The 24,125-nt window shown below is 37.9% G+C and overlaps 1 protein-coding gene across 15 annotated transcripts in view; it reads right to left on the minus strand.

Annotated features, from left to right (window-relative positions):
* Nucleotides 1–301: 301 nt before the first annotated feature.
* The window catches only part of LOC108130236 (guanine nucleotide exchange factor DBS), a 100,675-nt gene continuing 76,851 nt past the window's right edge, over nucleotides 302–24,125 (minus strand). For 12 of the 15 annotated variants that reach the window (XM_070279016.1, XM_070279015.1, XM_043210595.2 and 9 more), the window contains 7 exons: nucleotides 13,460–13,555; nucleotides 12,754–12,939; nucleotides 12,376–12,693; nucleotides 12,126–12,323; nucleotides 11,629–12,063; nucleotides 774–900; nucleotides 302–707 (listed from right to left, as the gene is read on the minus strand). In XM_070279016.1, coding sequence (XP_070135117.1) covers nucleotides 628–707; nucleotides 774–900; nucleotides 11,629–12,063; nucleotides 12,126–12,323; nucleotides 12,376–12,693; nucleotides 12,754–12,939; nucleotides 13,460–13,555 — 1,440 coding nt within the window. In that variant the 3' untranslated portion in view covers nucleotides 302–627. Of the gene's footprint in view, nucleotides 708–769; nucleotides 901–11,213; nucleotides 11,572–11,628; nucleotides 12,064–12,125; nucleotides 12,324–12,375; nucleotides 12,694–12,753; nucleotides 12,940–13,400; nucleotides 13,556–24,125 lie in introns of those variants that run through there. The other 3 variants (XR_011442512.1, XM_070279022.1, XM_070279023.1) reach the window with 3 other exon arrangements.

Here is a 24,125-nt window from a genome sequence, read left to right on the forward strand (position 1 = left end):
AGGCTCGACGCATCCTTTTTCCAGCAGCTCCTCTGCTTTGAACTTTTCGTAGCTCGGAGCAGAGCAGACAATTTTCTTTTTTCTGCTACGGCTCTGCTCCCGCTCTGGAAAAGTGAGAGCTGTAGCAAGAGCAGAGCAATATTTCTGTGCATCTCGCTGCCACGGAGTAGTAAATGCAAACCCTGCTTGGAACCCTCCAAAATGTCTCGGTTGCATTTTTTGTATTCTTGTCATTATTATTAAATTTCTCTTAATATGGGTTTCGTTTCGTTTCACCCTACTCCTCTTAATAAAACATGAATTTATTGGGGTCATTTTATTTTACTTATTAATACGGTAAGTCGATACATTTTTGGCATGCTACTCCTCTAGTTAAAATTATTATTTTATAATACAACTAATAATATAATAATATATACGCCATACGCTAATACGCCAAGGCGTTACCCGTCTAGCACGAAGTGTAGTAAATTGCGCAATTTCAATTTCATATATAACTAAAATATACATTTTAGTTTGACACGGCTATAAAATTAAATTCCTTTTATACATATATATTTCAATAAATGAAATTGTGCATGCCACAAGAGGCGTTTTTTAAACTTTTTAATATTAAATTACTCGCTGCTAGATTCCACTCAACGGCTTAGACGATTTTCGATTTACAGATTCCAGATAAGCAGCCGGGACCCAGCCTTCTGCATTTCCTTTTGAGAAAAAAACATATGAAAATTATTAAAAGTATATACATATGAAATGTGTTGTATATTTACCTAAAACTCTCACATACCACCAGCCAGCGCATCCGATTTTTAAAAGTTCTATTGTATCACCTTCATGCATCGAAACTTCAGAATGTCCCGCAGCGGAATAATCGGCGAGAGAAATAAATTTACCTCCCTGTTTTATAAAAAAAATGTAAATTTATTTATGTTGCAGTAATAAATAACAAAATTATTTAATAGTAGAAACATATTTGCCACATTTTTATACCCTTGCAGAGGGTATTATAATTTTGTCCAAAAGTGTGCAACGCAGTGAAGGAGACATCTCCGACCCAACAAAGTATATATATTCATGATCAGGATCACCTCCTGAGTTGATATGAGCATGTCCGTCTGTCCGTCTGTCCGTCTGTCTGTCCGTTTCTACGCGAACTAGTCTCTCAGTTTTAAAGCTATGGACTTGAAACTTTGCACACATCCTTCTTTCCTTTGCACGCAGTATATAAGTCGGAACGGCCCGGATCGGCCGACTATATCCTATAGCTGCCATATAACTGATTGATCGGAAATGGTATAACTTTGGTGTTTTTAGAGTAAGAGAGTTCAAATTTGACATGAGACAAAACATTACGACATGCCAAATTTCATAAGGATCGGCCGACTATATCCTATAGCTGCCATATAACTGAACGATCGGAAATGACCCAACTTTCGTGTTTTTGAAGATAGAAAGCTGGAACTTGGTACAGATTCAATTTTTGGTCAGTTAATCCGACCTACCAAATTTTATAACGACCGGCTGACTATATCTTATAGCTGCCATACAACTGAACGATCGGAAATGGTTTTTGGTAGAAATAGCAACTTTGGCATGTTTGAAGATAGAAGTTTGGGACTGTTTTTAGATTTTGTATTGTAATAAATTGGATTATATATTCATATTCCCATAAGGATTGGGCAACTATATCCGAGGTTTGCGATATGAGAGAATATCATATATCTCATATATCAATATCTCTCGCTCGGAGCAGAGCAGAGCAGACAATTTTCTTTTTTCTGCTACGGCTCTGCTCCCGCTCTGGAATATCAACAAAAACGGAAAGCTAACTTCGGGCGGAGCCGAAGTTAATATACTCTTGCAGTTAAAACCTTATATATATCGCAAACCTCGGATATAGTTTGCCGATCCTTGTGAGAATATCATAATATAACCAATTTATTACAATAAAAAAATCTACAAAAAAAGTCCAAAGCTTCTGTCTTCAAAAATACCAATGTTGTTATTTTTACCAAATACCATTTCCGATCATTCAGTTATATTGCCGCTATAAGATATAGTCGGCCGATGGTAGTTCGGATCAACTGTCAACAAATGTTAGTTTCTTGTAGACAAATTTTATCCTTATTGATTAAAAAAAAATGAATATGTATTTTTTTCAGAAGCTAAAACATTTAACTATTGTCGAAAATTTTTAAATCGGTTTACAATTACGCGTTTTGGAATTTTTAAGCGAAAAAATGTCCCGAAAAACGTTTTTTTTTCGATTAATTCAAGATATTAAGGGTTTTACGAATAATTCAAACCTGGTTTTGTGCTATATTCGACCTAATAAACAATTCCTACTAGGTCTCTTTAAAAGTTCAAAATCACTGTCGCACTGTGTTGTCATCATCAGCACTAAGCACTAACCTTGACGGGATTGTGTGAAATAATTGATTAATAAAAAATTGTTGTAGAATCCACACAAGAGGTTTTTAAAAATAAAAACTTATACAGGCAAGGAATTTTTAACCAATTAACTACTCGGAATGTATTATTTTTTTAACGCAGTTTTATCTCTCTTATTGATCAATCGAACATTTTACAAAAAAGTTATGTTTCATTACTGATTAAAAAAAAAAGGTAAGGTTGTAATTTTTTTTTTGAATCACTTTAAAAAGGAATGTGTTGCAAAGTAAAATTAAAGTTTAATTTCAGTGGAAGTATCTTGTGTGGCACCCTTAGTAGTTTAATTTGTTATAAGTTGAATTCGCGCAGCAAAAACCCAGATATTAATTGTACGTCTTACGTATAGCAATTCAAAGCGAGAGGGCAAAAGACATACATTTCAAAAAGGCGGGGGCGAGATCGGTGTCCGTCTTACATATACAATGGTCAAACTCGGATAGCCTTTATTTAAGAGTAGGTAAGAAGACTTCACTTCTCAAAATTGACGAAGATCAGTCTGCATCTAGCTTTCTTTGAGTTCGGACGTTTACTTTTTCCCTCATGTCGCCTCTCTTTTGCACCGAGTGCAGTGCAGAAGTTACTGCTACCCAACTTCGTGGGTGTGAGACCGTTCGGTGCGCGTCGATTTGCCGGCGTGCCTACCACACCGCTTGTGTGCATTTGCCCTCGATGGCTATAAAACTACTTATAAACATTCTAAACTTAATGTGGCAATGTGATAGCTGCGTCATTGGAAGAAGAAGCGGAGGAAGAAGCGGATCAACCCTAATAGGCGCATTGTGGGACAAGCACCCAGTTGCGCTCAGCTTCAAGTGCTTCCCACCTTAAAATATCTTCATGTTGGTAAATTCGCGACGTCTACCCAACCAGATGCACTGTGCAAGTTTGTCGCAGATAAGCTGAACGTGGAGCCGAGTTATGTAGCCTGTGCTAGAATGATCAAAAAAGATGCTGACATCAACGCCCTCAAGTTCGTCAACTTTAAATTGGGAGTTCCGGAGCAACATTTCCCTAGTCTTCAATGATGATTTTTGGCCTATGTCGGTAAAAGTCAGCCGGTTTGTCCGTAAAGAGCCTGCTAAGGTTATTGACCTCCTGGCGGTTGTACCTTTACCGCAATCGCAATCTTCAAAAAACCCTCAGTAAGCGGCGCCGCTGGCGCCGTTACTTCTTATTCTTCTCAAGCATTAGTTTGTCCCCCGACTGCTCTCTGCTGCACTACCAACAACGAACGGCGTGGGCGTTAATGGGCGTCTTCAATTCCTCCAATAATTTGCTTCGTTTGCTGATCGATATTCTTCAACAACAACAATTTTTTTTCTAGGCGAGTTGTTTACTTCTTATCTTCACTTGTGGATGCCCAGCAACAACAAGACGTTGGTAATCGAGACGTTGGCAGCGCATCGCTGCTCATCTTATCTCTTTTCGCCGGGCCACTCGCTGGTCCTTTTTTTTCGCCAAAGGAAGATGTTTATTTACGTTTTGGTCGTGTGGGTGGATCTTTGCTGCGTTTGGATGTGCCTGACTATGAACGCTTAATGTTTTCAACTGGCACTGGATTTGCCTTGCAACTGGACTCTCGCAGGTCTACTGATGAGTCTAATGGAAATTTCTATGTGTCCTCGTCGGCTATTTTGCGAGCTTTGCGTATTGGATATGCCTCCACATGCACCAGTACCAGGAGTGCACTTTCATCATTGCCGCCGTGCCGTCCAATTTCCAGTTTGGACTGTAGCTACTCGTCGTCCTCGGACCGCAAGAAAAGCCTTAAAGTTCTATTCCAAAATATATCGGGAACCAAGTCCCGGATTGTATTCCTCAATTCTTCTGCCTGCGTTTTTTATGTAATCATTCTTGTGGAAACGTGGCTCAATGACAAATTTAGCTACTCTGAGTCCTTCGAGCCTAACTTGTACCATGTATTTCGAAAAGACCGAGATGCATTCAGTACTCAGTGTGGGCGAGGTGGTTGTGTGATCATCGCTATCTGTCGATCTCTTCAAGCTACACCACTGCGCCTTCCGGTGACCGACCCTCTACTGGATCAGCTTGCCGTTTCAATCCAGGGCGCCCAAGGCCTGTTCGTCATCATTGCCGCCTCATCATACATCGGACCCTAACGCTTTGATGGTAGCTGGCGATTTCAACCTAAGCTCCATTGTCTGGTCTTGGGACCCAGAATCTCCCTGCATGTTACCTAACAACGTTCACCAGAGTCATGAAGTTGTAGTTTTAGATGATATTTTTAGTTTGGGCCTCTCCTAAGTAAATAATATTTTTAATGATTTATCCAAAACTCTTGATCTTAGTTTTTTAAATAATGTGGTTAATAGTAAAGTAGAATTATGCAATTTACCATTTAGTCCGTGTGCACTACAAGCCATTAGTAATTCATATTGAGTTTTATAGTTTTTTGCCTTCTGCTTCACCCATTCCATATTATCATCTCAATGATACTAACTTGTCACTTATTAATGCCTCTATTTCAGCCTTTGATTGGGTTTCCACTTTTTTCGGATGGTTCAATCGATGATTGTAATACTAAGTTCTTGGTTTTACTTTTTAATATTATTGATACTTATGCCCCTGTGAGGGTACGAAGATCCTATAGGCTTCCCTGGTATACAAAAGGTTTAACCTTTTTAAAAACTTTTAAAACTTAAAGAATAGAAGGGATAAGCATTACAAACGATTTATAATGACAGGGGAGTCTCGAGCAGGAGAGCTGTACCGGCAATTTAGGCGGGAATTTGATTTCCTTGATAAGTTCCTCTACAATCAGTATATATCCGATGTCGAAGCTAGCCTTCGATCCAATCCTAAAGCTTTTTGGCGGTTTGTTAGCAGCAAAAGTCAAAATCGGACATGCCTTCATCCATTGTTATGGTAATTTAGCAGCCGAGTAGGATCAGGGCGTTTCTGATCTTTTGCAAAATACTTTGCCAAAAGTATGGCTTAAAAGTATCATAAAAGTAAAAGTATCATAAAGCTTAGAGGCCCAGACGACCGAGGGGCGCTCGAGAAACGATTTGTTAGTACGTATTAAGCTATTTGTAATTTGTTAAGCTAGGAGGAGTTAGTAAGAAAATGTAAAATTCTATATTTTAAATTAAAGGGACAGGAAAGAGATGTTATAGAGTAAGGACCATTGTAGTTCGAACATAATACCCTAAAAGGGTCATGCAGTGCATATGTCGAACTACAATGGCTAAGGAACAGAGGACTAAAGTTTCGAGTCCTTCTATTAGAAATGTTAAATTTTAAACGTGTTAGTAAATGCTGGCTATCTACATCCCCGTTAATAAGGTTATGCAGAAAAACTACACCGAGCATTGTCCTACGATTTGTTAAGCTAGGTAAGTTTATAAGTAAAAGTCTGCTACTGTAGGATGGAAGCTGAAGATTTGCACCTCTAAGTGCAAATATTAAAAAGTTCTTTTGTACGGATTCTATGCGGATTCATATTGGGGACTCCAGACACATGAACCGTACTCTAGTATAGGACGGACCAAAGAAATAAATAATGTTTTGGTTATATAGGGGTCAATAAATTCTTTTGACCACCTTTTGATAAAACCAAGGACACCTTTAGCCTTATTAACCATTAAGGAAATATGGTCGGCAAATGATATCGGGTAGTTTAACTCCCACTGGTTTTAAAACTTTTTTCTTCACGGAACTAGGCTGATGTTCTTGGACGAAAATATTCTCTGGCCAAAAACTGGGTGAACAAATCGTCTTGAACATCAACGCGGCCACACGAATCTTGAAAGAAGACGTGCGCCGTATATAATTATATTTCAATTTAGCTATGTCCTCCACCTTTATATCGGCTTTTGTTTTGGCTTTGAGATACGCCGAGATATCAATCTCTGAGGTATCAGGGGCAAGCCGAGAAACAAATATATGTTTCGATGGAGGAATCACCTGTAAGGGTTTTAGTGTCGCAGGTACGAGAACTGCAGCATCAGTCGGTACCGGTGGTCCGGACTGTGGAATACCCTTTGGGTGACTCTAAGGGGGGTTTCGTTCACTAGGACCTGTGGGATGGATGCCATGGCGGACATATCGGATAATTGCTCATTTTCCTTGAGAAATTCGGACGAATTGTTCTCAGTTCTAGCCCTTGGGGTGGCCAGAGATATGAGCGGCTGCATTAATGTCGGCTGAGCAGGCTGAGGCGGATCAGAAACAGCGGATTTTTTACGCTTAGGGGACTCATTTAGCAGCTTAAGGGCACTAAACGCAGTGTCAAGAGCACAGAGCTGGTCATTGATTTTACGAAAACCAGTGATCAGCTCTTTAAGGATGTAGTCTCATGTGCCGGCCTACTTTTTAGAGGTTATTTCAAAAAAATTTTTTTGTAATAAAAAATAATGCGATCGTTTCAATTTTCAAATATGTTTTTATAAGCATCATAAACTATTTGAAAATATTTTGTTTAATTTATTCTTGTGTAGTTTAATACACTTTATAGCATGCCAAAGTATGCATATAAAAAAAAAAAGATAGGTCCCTGGCGCAGGTGATTTCGACTGCTAGAGTCATCCGAAACAAAAAATTAGAATAGATTATTGTTTTGTAAGCTAATGGCTCTGTCCCGTACTAGAATGAAATATTTTCATCAATAAACAACAAAATGGCGAACTCACAAAACAAAAATTGATCTTAAATTAATGATAAAAAAAAAACTAATCATTAAAAATAAATGATTCTAGTACGGGACAGAGGTGTTACTTTTTAGAACAACATATCCAAATTTCAGCTAGATCGGTACCATAGAATTTTGTGAATCACCTGCGCCGCACACAAAAATGTCGTTTCGAGAAAAGCGCGTTTAAAGTTTAGACGCTACCGAGAAACTCATACTTTTCGGTGTAGGCGCGCTCTCGATTATGGGCTGTATCTCTGTCATTATTTGATATTTTTATTTGAAACTTTAACAGTACATTCATAATAAACAATACTATCAAAATATAAAAAAAAAATTGATTTTTTCAACCTCACACATGAGACTACATCCTTAAATCCATTCTTGGTCTGTCTCATGAACGATCTCATTTCGCCTTGGACAGCACGACAATTTTTACAGCAATAATGAATACCAGACCTACGGGAAATGGCATCCGAGACTGAGGCAGTGAACCCAGCACACTTGGCGTGTATGACGTTGTCACATAGCCAGCAATGGTTGGTAGGCTGGGATGAGGAAATTGTCTTGTTACAAGACTTCATAGCACAGACAAGTTCAAATTCCATATTTTTAATTAATAACAAAAAAATTAATAAATAACAAGGAAGGAAAGCTAACTTTGGGCGGGGCCGAAGTTTATATACCCTTTCAGTTAAAACCGGATATTTATCGCAAACATCGGATATAGTTGGCCGATCCTTATAAGAATATCATAATAAAACCAATTAATTACAATAAAAAATCTAAAAAAAAATTCCAAGCTTCTATCTTCAAAAATACCAAAGTTGGTATTTCTACCATAAACCATTTCCGATCGTTCAGTTATATGGCAGCTAAAAGATATAGTCGGCCGACCCTTATGAAAATAGCTCTCGTGTCAAATTTGAACTCTTTTACTCTAAAAACACCAAAGTTATACCGTTTCCGATCAATCAGTTATATGGCAGCTATAGGATATAGTCGGCCGATCCCGGCCGCTCCGACTAACATACTGCCTGCAAAGGAAAGAAGGGTGGGTGCAAAGTTTCAAGTCGATAGCTTTAAAACTGAGAGACTAGTTTGCGTAGAAACAGACAGACGGAAAGACGGACGGACAGACGGACATGCTTATATCAACTCAGGAAGTGATCCTGATAAAGAATATATATACTTTATAGGGTCGGAGATGTCTCCTTCACTGCGTTGCACACTTTTGGAAAAAATTATTATACCCTCTGCAGGGGTATAAAAAGTTTAAAAACACTATACCTTAAACCACTCTGCCAAATAGGAAAACGAAGCGGGAGCTTTGGAGAGTGCAAAGGAAAAGTGCAGAAATATAGATAAGACGGGGAAGAAGCAGAGCTGAGCTATGCTTGGAATTGAATTTAGAGAAATTATTAATTCTCCTCCAAATATACCACAGCACTCGCAAAGCGATACGGTTTAGGTTAAGATTCTCAAAACTTAAGATTCCCAATAGATTCACAAGTAAGTAAACACCGGTTTACCAATACCAATACCGCAGTGCGCACAAAATAAATACGACCGTTCGCTTAAGAGGAAGAGAGAAAAAAAAAATATCTTCGCTTTCTACTCCCCTTCAACTGCTGTTTTCCCTGTCGCTCTCTTCTGGTAGATTCCCCTACCGGTGGAAGATTACTTCTACAACGCCTATTCACAAAGGTGGCAGTAGGTCTGATGTTACCAACTATCGACCCATGTCCTGGAACATGGACCCTGGAATCCGCTCCAGTATCTTAGCGACGTTGCAAATTTTGGCTAAAAAATGTTGGCTTTGCAAAGTAACTAAAAAATTGACTTTTCTGGCTCGTAATTTTATATCCCCCAACCAGCATGGTTTTTTGCCTGGGAGGTCCTCTACAACTAATTTAGCGGTCTTCTCTAAGCACTCCTTTGAAGCTTTTGAAAACCGATTTCAGTTGGATGCCATTTACACTGACTTCTCCAAATCCTTCGACAAAGTGTGTCATGCTGCCCTTCTGGCCAAATTATATAAATTAGGTATACATTCCTGCCTATTAAGTTGGTTCGAGTCTTATCTGGCTGACCGACCTTGCCACGTTTCTATTGGTGACGCTATCTCAAGTCCATTTGTGACCTCCTCTGGTCTTCCACAAGGCAGCTCTCTTGGACCTCTTCTATTCATTATTTTCATTAATGACATCTCGTCATGCTTTCGTCATTCCTACTTCTTAATGTATGCGGATGACCATAAAATCTATAAAGCCATTAGCTGCATTAGTGACAGTTACTTGTTACAGGAGGATATATCCAGAGTTTACACATGGTTCTCGTAATCTTCTTCCATGAAACTTATCTAAGTGTATGTTTACCCGTTACAGTAAGCGGTCTCTTGAAATCTGCACGGGTTATTCCATCAGTAATTATAATTTGCCAGCTAAAAAGGAGGTGTTAGACCTTGGTGTCTTATTCGACAGAAAATTTAAATTTTCTGGTCACTTAGACTATATTCTGTCTAAAGCGTATGCTATGCTGGGCTTTGTTAAGAGGACCGTAAACCAATTCAACAGTCCATACTCTAGCCTCAGCGTCTACGCTGCATTTATTTGGTCGAAGCTGGAATATGCCTCAATCATTTGGAATCCGGATTGTAAAGTTCGTTCCAACAGAATTGAGCGACTCCAGAAAAAATTTTTAAAATTTGCTCTTCTGCCTCTAAGGTTTCAGGATCCTCTACCTTCATACCAAAGCCGCTGCCTTCTTCTCAATTTTTGCACGTTGGAGGATAGGCGTAAACTGGCAGCCTTAATTTTTCTCAACAATGTAGTCGCTGTAACATTGATTGTCCATTTTTATTGGGACTCATTAATTTTAATGTTCCTCAAAGGGATCTTCGTACGTTTGCCCTCTTTCGGATCAAGTGTCACAGGGCCAACTACCTTTTAAATGAGCCGATTGAGCAAGCTCTTTCTTATTTTAATTCTTTGCCGCCTAGCCTCCGAATTGAGTGGGGCTCTGATAAGGTTGTGTTTAAACGATAACATACGTCAGGCACTTATTAAGTTTTTATTAGTATTGTAGTATTATTTGTTATTTTGTAAGTTGTTGTTATGTAGCCATATAAGGATTTATCCGTTGGCGAAATAAAAAATAAATAAATAAATAAAGTGGTCCTTCAAGCGCTTTAACATTCGCCACCACATAGAACCTCAAAACGGAACTCTTTGGAGTAACACCAGCTTATTATTGGGGCTCCTCTTAACATTTGGTCCATATACAGGTATATTATACCTGTAAAGTCGCCCGATCACGTTCCGACGTATATACTACATACATTTTTTCCCGCAATAATTTCGCATAGTCATTCTTCAGGTAGTCGATAAAGATCACACCTTGTAAATTCCAAAAACGGTGGCCATACCCTTTCCGGCCGATAAGACAGTCTTCGCCTTCTTCGGAGCAGATTCGCCGGGTGAAGTCCACTGTTTCGATTGTTTTTTGGTCTCTTAACGCAGAAACTCCTTTGGATTGCGCTTAAACATCGTCAAACACTGCTTTAAAGTGGTCTCACGATTGCGTTTGTTGTCCGGAGTGGACAAACGCGGCACCCATCCCGCCGACAACTTTCTCATTTCCAAAATTTCATCTAGGATATGACCCACGCGGTCTTTTAAGATGCCTACTCTCCCATCCACGTTATCTTCCGTGGTAGCCGTTTTCGGGGCACCTGGGGCACCTTTTTTCAACAAAAACTGACGTGCGTTGAAACGCATTGAACCAATTTTTGACGGTCGCGAAGAGTCACCGTACACAGCATCCAAGTGCTCTTTGTTTTCGCTCCGCGATTGCGAGTCCATAAAGTTATCTTAAGTTAGTTTTTCCTAGTTTTTTTTTAAGAATAAGCTTTTTCTTTGTATTTTCAATTAATTAGTTCATGACCGGCACGATATTTAACAGATAATGTCTGTGTTGTGTTTACTTCCCCATGTGTACAACGAGTGTAAATTGAGTCAAAAAGAATATCATTTGGCTTAATTTAGTGTGATGCATCGGCTGCAAGTTAAAAAATGGTTTCATTTATATAAAAAAACCAAAGTATCACCTTGCCGCGAAACCAAAAGTATCACCTTGCCGGCAACTCTTAGTTTCATTTAATCCAGGGGTGCCCATTGCTGTCGTTGCTCCTTTGTTGTTAAAAATGCTCTTTCATATGGGAAATGCAAGTTATATGTACGTGACTCGCAGCATTGGCAAAGGGCAATTACAATACCAATTTTTTGTGTTTTTCGTTCTCTTCTTAATCGTGCTAATCCAAATGCATTTTGTTGTTGTATATCATTATAATAATATTAATTTTAACCTCTTTTAGCCTCTATTTTTCAATGCACCTACATGAGCTGCACAAAAATATTCTCGCACCAATGGTATGGGAGTTTGCTCTGCCTGATTTAATCATTTTTCTGGTTGGTTATATAAATATATATTGTAGCTACCAATGTTACAAAAGTGTTACTCACCAATGAGTTACCTTCATCAAATGAATATTCGTCGTCACTATTTGAGTAGTCCGAACTCCATCCTCCTTTTTCGAGATTATCCTTTCCATTTTTACAGGTATTTCCAACTTTTTCATTGTCAACGCTGCAATTTGATTTTCGGTTGGGCAACTCTAAGCATTCGTCTAAGCCTATGTGATTTATTGGGCCAAAACTGGAGGTGTCCCAAGATGTGGTTTGCATTAGACCCCGATGACTAAAATTGTATTGCTTAATTTTTTCCCCTTTAAGTTCTTCGAGTTGATTGAGCAAGACCCGTTTGATTTCTGAAACCCATTTCATTTTAACATCGATCGAAGGCGCTTGTAATACGTGTACTTCTTGACGTCCTTGAAGCCAAACTTCAAAACGTTTCGTATCGCCCCGTACAGACTCTGTCAAGCCAACTTCTGACATCTACTCAAAATAATGATACACCATTATATAAATCTTTTTAAGTGGATTGAGACTTTACTAACCTTAATATGATGTTTAAATTGGTAGGTACTTTTGTTGTGACCCGGTTTTGTTAATTGTTTACAAAAAAGTAACGACTTTTGGTAAAGAAAAATATGTCGCTGTCGCGGCTTGATCCGAATGCGAATGTCTTTTTTTGACTCTGTCCACACTTGAAACGAGTCTTGCATTAAGAGTTCCCCTTGTTCCGCCAAATTGGTCTGGAATAATACATTCAATACTTAGTAATGCAACAATTTTAACTTGACTTACCGGAAATCCTGTTATTGCTATTTGATGCATAGAGTCATTAACACACTTTAAAACTATTAACATACAGTCAAGTGCTTTTTGAAGTTCCTTAGTACAACTACCACTGTCACTATAGCGAAGTAAGTCCTTTAAAAGTAGTTGGTATTTGGTAATCCTTTGTACAGGCTTAAGTAAATATGCAGCGAGGGGAAGCTTGTGACCTAGCCGTTTTTGGCATCCTTGAAAAAAAAGATGCGTGTCCACCAGAGTTTCACGTAAGCGTTCTGATTTCGGAATGTTTTGACAATAATATGAGTAGAGTCGGTAAAATGTGTCCCGCTGAAAAAGAATTATATTGCAATAATATTTGATAAATTTTTCATGACTTTTATGCCTTACTCTTTGAACAAAACAAAGTGCTACCAGTTCAGTGGTTGAAATGCAATTTTCAAGGTCCTTTAAAAAAACTTCGTTGTGAAATGAATACAATTCATTTAAATTTCCAAAAAGTATGTCTTCTTTTCCAAAAAGGCTTACAGGTGCAAGATGCATGAACTCTTCAGATTTCAGCTGGTCGCAATATCCCTAGAACAATGATAAGCTAGTAAAAACACATTGTCACTTATAAGCAGAGCTTTAAAAAGCTTTTTATCAGTGTCCAACAGAAACTTTAAAAAACGGGACGTAAAAAAAATTTTAGAGCAAAACTTGTTATGTAATAGAAACATTTTATCATTCATTCATTCATTTAAAGCGGTCATTAGGGTCAAAGCGGCCAAAGCTAAGAAATAAATTTATTTGAAATAATTTTATAAATAGCCCAGAATCCTAAACTTAAAGTTTTTTTTTATAAATTAAAATAAACCCATATATTGATTATGTATGTTATATTTTCAGTAAAAAAAAGATTTTTTTTAAGCGACCAAAATAAAGAACATTAAATAATCATTATTTTGAAACAGTCATTTGCAAGCTCTGCACAGAGCAGAGAATATGCATCAAAATAAAGACACACAGATTGAGAGGAATAGGACGAATTGACTTACCCTACTTTCGTAAAAAAATGTAAATGTACAGTTAAACAAAAACAACTTAGCTGTATTACCGTCAAGATTGAACTAATTTCATTCACATAGATCTTCTCCGTCTCTAGAAGCTCAGTTAATACGTGTCCGCGCTTAAGACAACGTGCCTCATAATCCTGAAATTTAATAAAAAATGTGTATGCTAGTTAAGTGTTTTTAATAATATGTATAAACAATTTTTATACCCTTGCAGATACTTTCGTATTTTTAAAGATAGAAACTTTGTACAGATTATATTTTTGGTCAGTTGACCTGCCGAATTTCATAACGATCGGCCGACTATATCTTACAGCTGCCATATAACTGAACGATCGGAAATGAAATTTTTGTAAACAAGAAAGGAAAGCTAACTTCGGGCGGAGCCGAAGTTGATATACCCTTGCAGGTAAACCCGGATATATATCGCAAACATCGGATATAGTTGGCCGATCCTTATGGGAATATGAATATATAATCCAATTTATTACAATACAAAATCTAAATACAGTCCCAAACTTCTATCTTCAAACATGCCAAAGTTGCTATTTCTACCAAAAACCATTTCCGATGGTTCAGTTATATGGCAGCTATAAGATATAGTCAGCCGGTCGTTATAAAATTTGGTAGGTCGGATTAACTGACCAAAAATTGAATCTGTACCAAGTTCCAGCTTTCTATCTTCAAAAACACGAAAGTTGGGTCATTTCCGATCGTTCAGTTATATGGCAGCTATAGGATATAGTCGGCCGGTTCTTACAAAATTTTGCATGTCATATTCTTTTGCCAAAAATAGCTCTCATGTAAAATTTGAACTCTAACTCTAAAAACACCGCAGTTATACCATTTCCGATCAAACAGTTATATGGCAGCTGTAGGATATAGTCGGCCGATCCCGGCCGTTCCGACTTATATACTGCGTGCAAAGGAAAGAAGGGTGTGTGCAAAGTTTCAGGACGATACCTTTAAAACTGAGAGACTAGTTTGCGTTGAAACAGACAGACGGACAGACGGACATGCTCATATCAACTCAGGAGGTGATCCTGATCAAGAATATATATACTTTATAGGGTCGGAGATGTCTCCATCACTGCGTTGCACACTTTTGGACAAAATTATAATACCCTCTGCAAGGGAATAAAAATACCAACTTTGGTGTTCTTGAAAATAGAAGTTTTCTGGGTTTTTTTTTAGATTTTATATCGTAATGAATTGGTTATATTATGATATTCTCATAAGGGTCGGCCATCTATATCCGATTTCTGAGATATATGAATATCCGGTTTTAACTGCAAGGGTACATCGGCTCCGCCCGAAGCATTGTTGCCATTTTAGCTATTTTATTTCTAGGTCTAGCTCTTTTGAAACTGCGATAGATACAAGATTTTGTGAAAAACTTTTAACTAGAAATCTAGTATTTTTTTTTAATGATTCGTCTACTGCTGGCACTTTTTAAATAGTACCGAAACAGCTCTTCTAAGATGGTTTTTCTATTTTAAGGTTTCCTCAAGAAAAGTGAAAACAAACTCTGTTATGAGAAAATTTTCTTATTTTGTACAATGGAAAAAAAAACACTAAAGTTTTGGGCTGAAGTTTTTGAATCAACACATTCGCAGTGGTCGGACGCGTATATAGCCAAGTGCAGCTAGTTAAAGTAAACTCAGAAATAGAATGCATTTGAAACTCTAAATGCTATTAAAACACAATTCTAAGGTTTATACTATAAACTTTATACCAATGAAATAAATGCGCCTGGAATAGGGTCTGGAATGACCCTATTCCAGGGGCATAGGAAATTTATTTTCGCGAGCTCTGTATTACAGAGTCTGTAAACGTATAAAACATCACGCTCTTAGCCTAATTTCTGCTATTCGTCATTAATACTAATACCTTAAAACCATATCATTGTATTAAGTGCCGACCACGGAATTACAGGTATGAATTCAAAAGAAGTGGGACATGTAGTTTTAACTCCACATTGCCAACCAAATATTTGAAAATGATCTCTGAACCAGAAAAATATAAAGATTCTTCCAGAAACGTTTCTTATACCTTTATACATGGTATAATCATTTTGGTCAAAAGTGTGCAACCTAGTGAGGGACAAATCTCCAAACTTATACTATTCTATATTTCTATATTATCTATATTCTATTCTATATTATTAAATATATTATTATTATATTATTCTGCCTTGATATAGGCATTTCCTTCTATCTTATTTTTACTCAAACTTGACTTTGTTTTTTAAAGCTTTAGACGTAAAAAGTTTTCGTGTTTTTCAAGACGATAGACGGTTGGAACTTTGTTCATATTTATTTTCAGCAATGTCCATTAATCCGACAATCCAAATTTCATAAGGATCGGCCGTCTATATCCTGAAGCTCCCACATGACTGTTTTTTTTTTAAATTTTGTTTTTTTAATTTTTGTTTTGATAAAAAATTACCTAATTTTTTTTGTTTTGAAGATAAAATGGAACTTTTTTAAAATGTTTGTGGTTAAAAAAATTGGTAATTTAGTATTAAAGTCTCAAAAGGATTGGCCAACCATATCAGATATTTGCAATTTATATCCGATCTTAACTACAAGGGTATATCAACTTTGGATCTAGTTTGTGGCATTTTTTAATTTAGCTAGAAAGGAAAGCTAACTTCGGGCGGAGCCGTATTTGATATACCCTTGCAGTTAAAACCGGATACATTTCGCTAAAATCGGATATAGTTGGCCGGTTCTTATGAGGATATCATAATATAACCAATTCATTACGATACAAAGTCTAAAAAAAATCCCGAACTTCGAATCCCGAACTTCCCGAACACCAAAGTTGGTATTTTTACCAAATACCATTTCCGATCGTTCAGTTATATGGCAGCTGTAAGATATAGTTGGCCGATCGTTATAAAATTTGGCAGGTCGGATCAACCGACCAAAAATATAATCTGTACAAAGTTGTTATCTTTCAAAATACGAAAGTTGGGTCATTTCCGATTGTTCAGTTATATGGCAGCTATAGGACATAGTCGGCCGATCCCGGCCGTTCCGACTTATGTATATACTGCGTGCAAAAAAAAAGGATGTGTTGATAGTGGATAGCTTCAAAACTAGTCTGCGTAGAAACAGACAGACGGACATGCTCATATCAACTCAGGAGGTGATCCTGATCAAGAATATATATACTTTATAGGGTCAGAGATATCTCCTTCACTGCGTTGCACACTTTTGACAAAAATTATAATACCCTCTGCAAAAAATAAATAAAGTAAGCAATATACAAACAATTTTTATTATCAATCATTCAAAAGTTACATTTAAAATCTGTCCGGAATTATGAACAATAATTAAATTTTTTAATGATACCTTAGCTTAATGGAATATTGAGTAATATGTTATAATGTACAAATATGATTTTTGCTTGTCCTACGAACTACTTTTAACTTTAATTTTTGTTTAAGCCTTGACGTTTCAATTAGAATTTTATGGTGAACCCTTTAGTGGGCGTGGATAAATCTAGAAATGCAGCTAAAAAAATAAAAAATAAAAACGATCAGCACTAGAATGTGCCCAACAGGATATTACAAATAAAAGAGTTTGGGGAACATTTTTGTATGTTTGTATAGTAAATGGTATATATATATAATATATATATATAGGTATATATAAGGGTATATCTCCTCTAAAAATTTGGATGATGTTTTTCAGATATAAATTTAGCTTAGAATTTAGCTTAGGTGGGCATCCACATTTTTTCAAAAAACCTTCCTGTACTGGCTCTAGTAGAATATGCGATTTATCAGAGCAGGAAGCAGCGTTGCAACAATTTTAAATAAACTTGAACTGCGTGGGCATTATAGGAGTCTCCATGCAAAATCTTATAGTAGCTCAATCACTTATAGTCTCTGAGATCCATGCGTTCATACGGACAGACGGAAAAACGAACGAACATCTAAAAAAAGTTTAGATGAAACTAGATGATCTTACGACAGACCAGTTTATGGTGCTAGTGCACTAACATATGTACGTACAGAGGTTGCGGCCCAATTTGATATTCTGATGGTAAAGCTCTCTAAATATAGGTCCGTTGAAGTCGAGAGGACCGGAGACCTAATCAGAGAACGCATCAAACACCATTTTCACAAAAGGTTTGCAATAAACTTCTTGCAGGCCACATCGAAACAAATTCGCTCAAGTAACGGACGGCTTTCAATCGCTGCCGTTTACTGCCCTCCTCGTTTTTCAATCTCGGAAGGACAATTTATGGACTTCTACAATTCACTTGGGGATCGTCTTAAAGCCTTAAAATGCCAAACATACATACATATGGGGGTCACGTCTAGTGACTCCCAAAAGAAGGAAATTTAACAATGCAATTTTGAATTTGAGAAAAAAACTGGACTACGTTTCCAATGAAAGTCCCACATACTGGCTAACAGATCTATGCAAGCTTCCACACATACCAATACACATTGCAAAAACATACCTCGCAATCTAAAAAGTGCCAAAGCAGTCTCGAACTTATCATAAGACCACTCGGCTGTGCTTCTGACGCTTCTTTAAAGCCCAGAAATACCCGAACACCCCTTCAGCCTGACGACGCCAAATCGAACCGGAATCGGACATCGACTACTTTACGAGCGCCCTGGGCCATCTAAAATTTCTACCTCGCAAGGAAACGAAGTATACCCAATAAATCCAATCAGCAAGTCAACAGCACGTGCTACGCCCACGCGTTGTGATTGGCAAAACAGCAGATCACTAGCTTCACAGAAACTCCTTAAGGAAGCAACACGATCACTCGACCAGGCTCTTCACCAACAGGACGAAAAAGCACAACTGAGGTACATCCAGAATCTTTTGCTAACAAGTAAAAAGCATCACCTGTAGAGAGCTCACCCAAATTTTAGCGCCCCAAGTGAAACGATCACCCCGATAAGAAACTCTTTGGGGTGCTGGGCTCGCAGCGACGAAGACAGAGCTGAAACTTTCGCTAAAACCCTTTCAGCCAAACCCTGCCTCGAATTTATTCCTCCTGCTACTAACTCAACGAACTCCACTTCCATAAAAGTGGAAGAAATCCATCATCATAATGATACCGAAGCTTGGAAAAGACCACACAATTCCGACATCGTATAGACCAATAAGTCTTCAATCTTGTTTGTCCAAATTGTTTGAAAAACGCTTCTTAACTCGCATAATACCATATCTGGAAGCTCAGCACCCCAATTTGGCTTCCGAAGAAACCACGGAACCATCGAACAAGTTAACAGATTAATATACGAAATACGCTACCTTCGAACGGAGAGAATACTGCAGCGCTATTTTGGTTTAATGGACTCATGCACAAAATTAAAATTTATTGCCAACATACACACACAAGCTACTGGAATCATAGGGTCCTCTACAATAGGGTATTTTCAGTGAGATGCAACGTAACTACTTCGGGCGACTAGATCATCGAAGCTGGAGTTCCACAAGAAAGCTCACTCGAGACTTGTCTATATTTTTTTCTTACTGCGAATATTGCTACGAACAAACAACTAAAAACGTAAAAGTTCGCCGACGATACCTCTATCCTTAGTCGCTTGAGATGAACAAACCAACTCGCTGATAATCTTACAGTATTGGAAAGGTGGCTGTCCGACTGGCGCATTAAGATAAACGAACAAAAGTGTAGACATGTAATGTTTATTCTTAATAGGCAAATATGCCCTCGCTTTCACTAAACGGGATCTTTCATGCTAACGAAGTAATGTGCCTTGGCGTCCACCTAACCTGGCGTAAGCACATCAAATGCAAGAAGATACACGTAAAACTAAAAGCTAGCAGCCTCCCATGGACTACAAGGCACTACCCTACAACTCAGGCCTAAGGCCAATATGGACTTATGGCTTCCAACAGTAAGGGAATGCAAGCTGCAGCAAAGTAAACATGAAATGAAAAATTTTAAGAACTATCACTGGGGAACCTCGCTGTAAAAAATATAATCCAGAAGCAAAAAGTGTCCTACAAAGAAAAACTGTCTTCGCACCCAAATTTTCTCGCTCAGGGATTAACTCGGGTTTCCAGCGGATCCCGTCTGCGACGCAACGACCTCCCAGCAATCGATTTTTAGGGCCGTCTAACTTTGTATTAGTCAATATGACTGTTAGTTAAAAATGTAAGATTTGATACAAAACTTGTTAGTCTCGCAAACGTCTGTATGTATAAATCTATCTAACTATACATTTTTTTTTATAAGCTTTTCTCTTATTTATTGATTCTTCACTTAATTTTGAGACTTACAATAAGTTTACGAATCTTAACATTAAAATTCAATTAACAGTATACTAAGACTGCATTCTGGTTGCGCGACCCTCAAGTCGGTCGCTGGGTGTGTAAGTCATTGCGACAAAGATGTGATTGGTTGCTCAACTTTTTTAGACCTCTCGCTCGGTGGTTCCTTTCTCTACTTAACCCAATTGGTTTTCTGTGAGGTCAATTTTAATAATTGTTCCAATGTTCCTGAATGTCGGAACCAGTGTTGCCAGAATTTCATGGACTCAAATAGCTAAAATTATACAAAACAAGAAAGGAAAGCTAACTTCAGGCGAAGCCGAAGTTTATATACCCTTGCAGCTAAAACCAGATATATATCGCAAACATCGGATATAGTTAGCCGATCCTTAAGAAATTTGGTAGGTTGGATCAACTGACCAAAAATAGAATCTGTACCAAGTTCCAGCTTACTATCTTCAAAAACACAAAAGTTGGGTCATTTCCGATCGTTCAGTTATATTGCAGCTATAGGATATAGTCGGTCGATCCCAGCCGTTCCGACTTATATACTGCGTGCAAAGGAAAGAAGGGTGTGTGCAAAGTTTCAAGACGATAGTTAAAAACTGAGAGACTAGTTCGCGTAGAAACGGACAGACAGACAGACGGACAGACGGACATGCTCATATCAACTCAGGAGGTGATCCTGATCAAGAATATATATACTTTATAGGGTCGGACATGTCTCCTTCACTGCGTTGCACACTTTTGGACAAAATTATAATACACTCTGCAAGGGTATAAAAATATGCTAGAAATAGCTAAAACAAAAAATGCAAAAAAAAAATTGCTAAGTTATAGCAATTTTTGTGTTATTTTTAAATTGTTTTTATTAAAATAATGCAGAATTTTTATCAATATCAATGGCGTCCTCGACCAAATATTTATATTTATTAGATTCTGATACAATTTTTAAATATTTTGTTGGTAATGTGTAGTTAAAACAACACATTCTTTTGAGTCCATATATGTAAATGAACATTCATTTTCTAAGAATTTTAGTTATTAATGTAGCCTACCTTATGGCTAAAATAGCATTTAAAGTTTTCTAATGCATTCTATTTCTCATTTTATTTTTGACTATCTGCACTTGGATAATTACGAGTTCTACCTCTGCGTTCGACCAAGGAAGACTGTATTGACTGCTCCGGTATCGGTTCCTATTTACCTATATCTATCGGTACTATTTTAAAAGTGCCAAAAGTAACCAAAAAGAATGCTAGATTTCTAGCTAATAGCATTTCACAAAATCTTATAGCTTTCGCAGTTTCAAATTAGCTAGATCTAGCAATAAAAGCTAAAATGGCAACACTGGTCGGAACTGAACAAAACGAGACAGGTGAGTGATGAGATAAAAGATTCGAAATCGACTATCGAATCGAATCGATTCGACTATCAGGTTTTTAAGAATATTTTTGCTAATTGCAAAGTTTGTTATATCAGGTAGGTTCTTTGTGTCTGCCGGCCAGTATGTAGGTGTGCCCGAAGAAACATAGTCGAGCATGTTCTTGGCTTTGATGATTGCAGAGTGTGTGCTTGGCATTGCGGTCTCTTGCTGTTAAAAGGTGGCCTCCTAGTGAAAAACTGGGTGCGGACATCCTCTCTGGTGGATGAGACTTTTCAGCTCCTTATAAACTGGGAAAGTTAATCTATATCTATAGTTAACACTGTAATTGCCAACTTAGTTGCCGCGCTTTTTCGAGTTTCAGTCAGCTTTGCCCGCTGGGCAGTGTGCCGAGTCATGGAGCTCTTTACAAACCATACATATCGGGTGCAGTATACAGTACGACCTTGTATGGCCATATTCTTGGCTAAAGACTGTATATAGGGTGCACTTCGTATTTCTTTAGGGGCTTATTTTCTGATTCGAGCTCAACTTTAAAGAGTGGCTGCGGCTTTTATCTCTATTAAAGATATTGAAGACTGTCTTAGCGCTATAACCCGTCTCTTGTAGCGTCTTTGTTATCACTGCAGGCGTTAGGTCGGACTTTATTCCCTTAAGTACGATTTTGCAGGCCTGCTGCTTTTTATCTGATACGTGTAAACCTTATTTTTATTCTCGGTAAGATATTTCGATGATACTTTGTAGTTATCTTTAGACTTCATTTGAACTTTTGATTCCTCAATGTTGCCCTTTACGAAGGATATTCTGTGGAAGTTATCCTTCCCAATAAGCCCAATGATTTTCTTGGCAAGAACATTGGAACATTTTTTCGTGTATAAATAGGCGTACAAACGCTTCCAAGATGGCCGGGAAGATGCCAATGAGGAGCCTTGCTCTGGACGCCCAAGCACGTCAACAACTAATGAAAGCGTTCGAGCCGTGAAGAAAATTGTTTTGAAAAATCTTCGAATCACTATCAGAGAGATTGCTGAAGATGTCGGTATATCGCTTGGCTCTTGCCATGAAATTTTTTCAAAAGTTTTGGACAATAGTCGTGTGTCAGCGAAGTTTGTTCCGAAATTGCTGAATTTTGACCAAAAGAACCGTCGCATGAGATTTACTCAGAAGGGTCATAGCTGGTGATGAATCATGGGTATATGGCAGTGGTCGGCACCCCAATACATTTATATGATTTTACCGCATTAGTGTTAGTAACGAATAGCAGAAAGTAGGCTGTGAGCATGACGTTTCACACATTTATACTGTGTGGGTGTGGCAGAGCTCGGGCAGAGATATTTCCTAAGCGCTCGGGATAGGGCCGTGCCGACCACTGGTATATGGTATGATATCGAAACCAAAGCCCAATCGTCCCAATGGAAGACGCCAGATGAGGGCCCGAAAAAAGCACGCCAAATTCGATCCAATGTCAAAGTTTTGATCACTGTTTTTTTTCGAATACCATGGTGTGGTGCATCAGGAGTTCTTACCATATGGTCGTACGGTCAATAAACAGTATTATCTGAAAGTTATGCGCCGTTTGCTAGAAGCAATACGAAAGAAACGTCCAGAATTGTGGCAAAAGAATTCTTGGCTTTTGCATCGCTATAATGCCCCTGCTCACTCATCTTTGCCTGTGAAAAATTTTTTGGACAACACGACAATGCCCCTGCCACCATATTCACCGAATTTGGCCCCATGTGAGTTTTTCTTGTTCCCAAAACTAAAGAGACCTTTGACAGGACGGAGATTAGCAGCGATTGAAGAGATAAACCCTGCATCGCTAGAAGAGCTCAATGCTATACCGAAAAGTGCTTATGGGAAGTGCTTTGAGGATTGGAAAAACAGTTGGCATAAGTGTATTGTAACTGGAGGGATTACTTTGAAGGGGACAACATAAATATTGATAAATTAATTAATAGTTTTTCTTGAAAATACAAAGGCACCTTACTCTTTGAACACCCCTCGTATAGATAGCTTAACGCTCGACGACATGTAAAAGCCAACACCTGAAATTTTTGGGATACAATTTTGATTTTGATTTCACGCTGTTTTTGATGTCAATAAAATGAACGCATCGCATCAGAGGCACTGAAAATTTCACGTCATGAGAAACCATTACAGTACGAGAGAGCGACAAAGCGAAACAGTCGACAGCAAGCGATATTGGTGGATGCTGGTGCGCATTTTGTGCCCGGAAATGCGACAAAAGGGTCTAAATTTCAACAGGACGGGTCCCCATGTCACCATGTATCTTTAAGAACACCGAAGTTGGTATTTTTACCAAATACCATTTTCGATCGTTTAACTATAAGATTTATTCGGCCGATCGTTATTTTTGTCGTATTATTTTGCCAAAAAAGCATTCCTACGAAATCTGAACTCTGCAACTTTTCCGATCTTTTCCGAACTTTGCCGGTGTTAAAAAAACCAAATTTATAGCGTTTCCGATTAATCAGTTATATGGCAGCTATAGGATATTGTCGGCCGATCTTTATGAAATTTTTCAAGTCGTATTATTTTGCCAAACAAATTTCGTGTAAAATTTGAACTCTCTAACTCTAAAAACACCAAAAGTTTACCATTTCCGATCAATCAGTTATAGGCAGCTATAGGATATGGGCTATACTGCATGCAAAGGAAAGAAGGGTGTGTGCAAAGTTTCAAGTCGATAGCTTTAAAACTAAGAGACTAGTTCGCGTAGAAACAGACAGATGGACATGCTCATATCAAATCAAGAGGTGATCCTGATCAAGAATATAAAGCATATACTATATAGTGTCCCAGATGTCCCAGATAATACCCTCTGCAAGGGTATAAAACCAATGCAGTAGCATTGAGCTAATTCTTTAGCTTTATCTCTTATAGTCGTTGAGATCTCGACGCTCCTATCACTTCAAAGTGAAAGAATTGAAAATTTTCTATTTGCTTTTGGTTTGAATGAGTGATATACCAATCAAAAGGTATTGATTTAATTATATCATTTTTGTTCTAAAAATGTTTCCAAAAGTTTCGGAT

This window comes from Drosophila bipectinata, chromosome 2R, assembly GCF_030179905.1.
Source record: "Drosophila bipectinata strain 14024-0381.07 chromosome 2R, DbipHiC1v2, whole genome shotgun sequence".
In the NCBI taxonomy this organism is placed as follows: Eukaryota; Metazoa; Arthropoda; class Insecta; order Diptera; family Drosophilidae; genus Drosophila; species Drosophila bipectinata.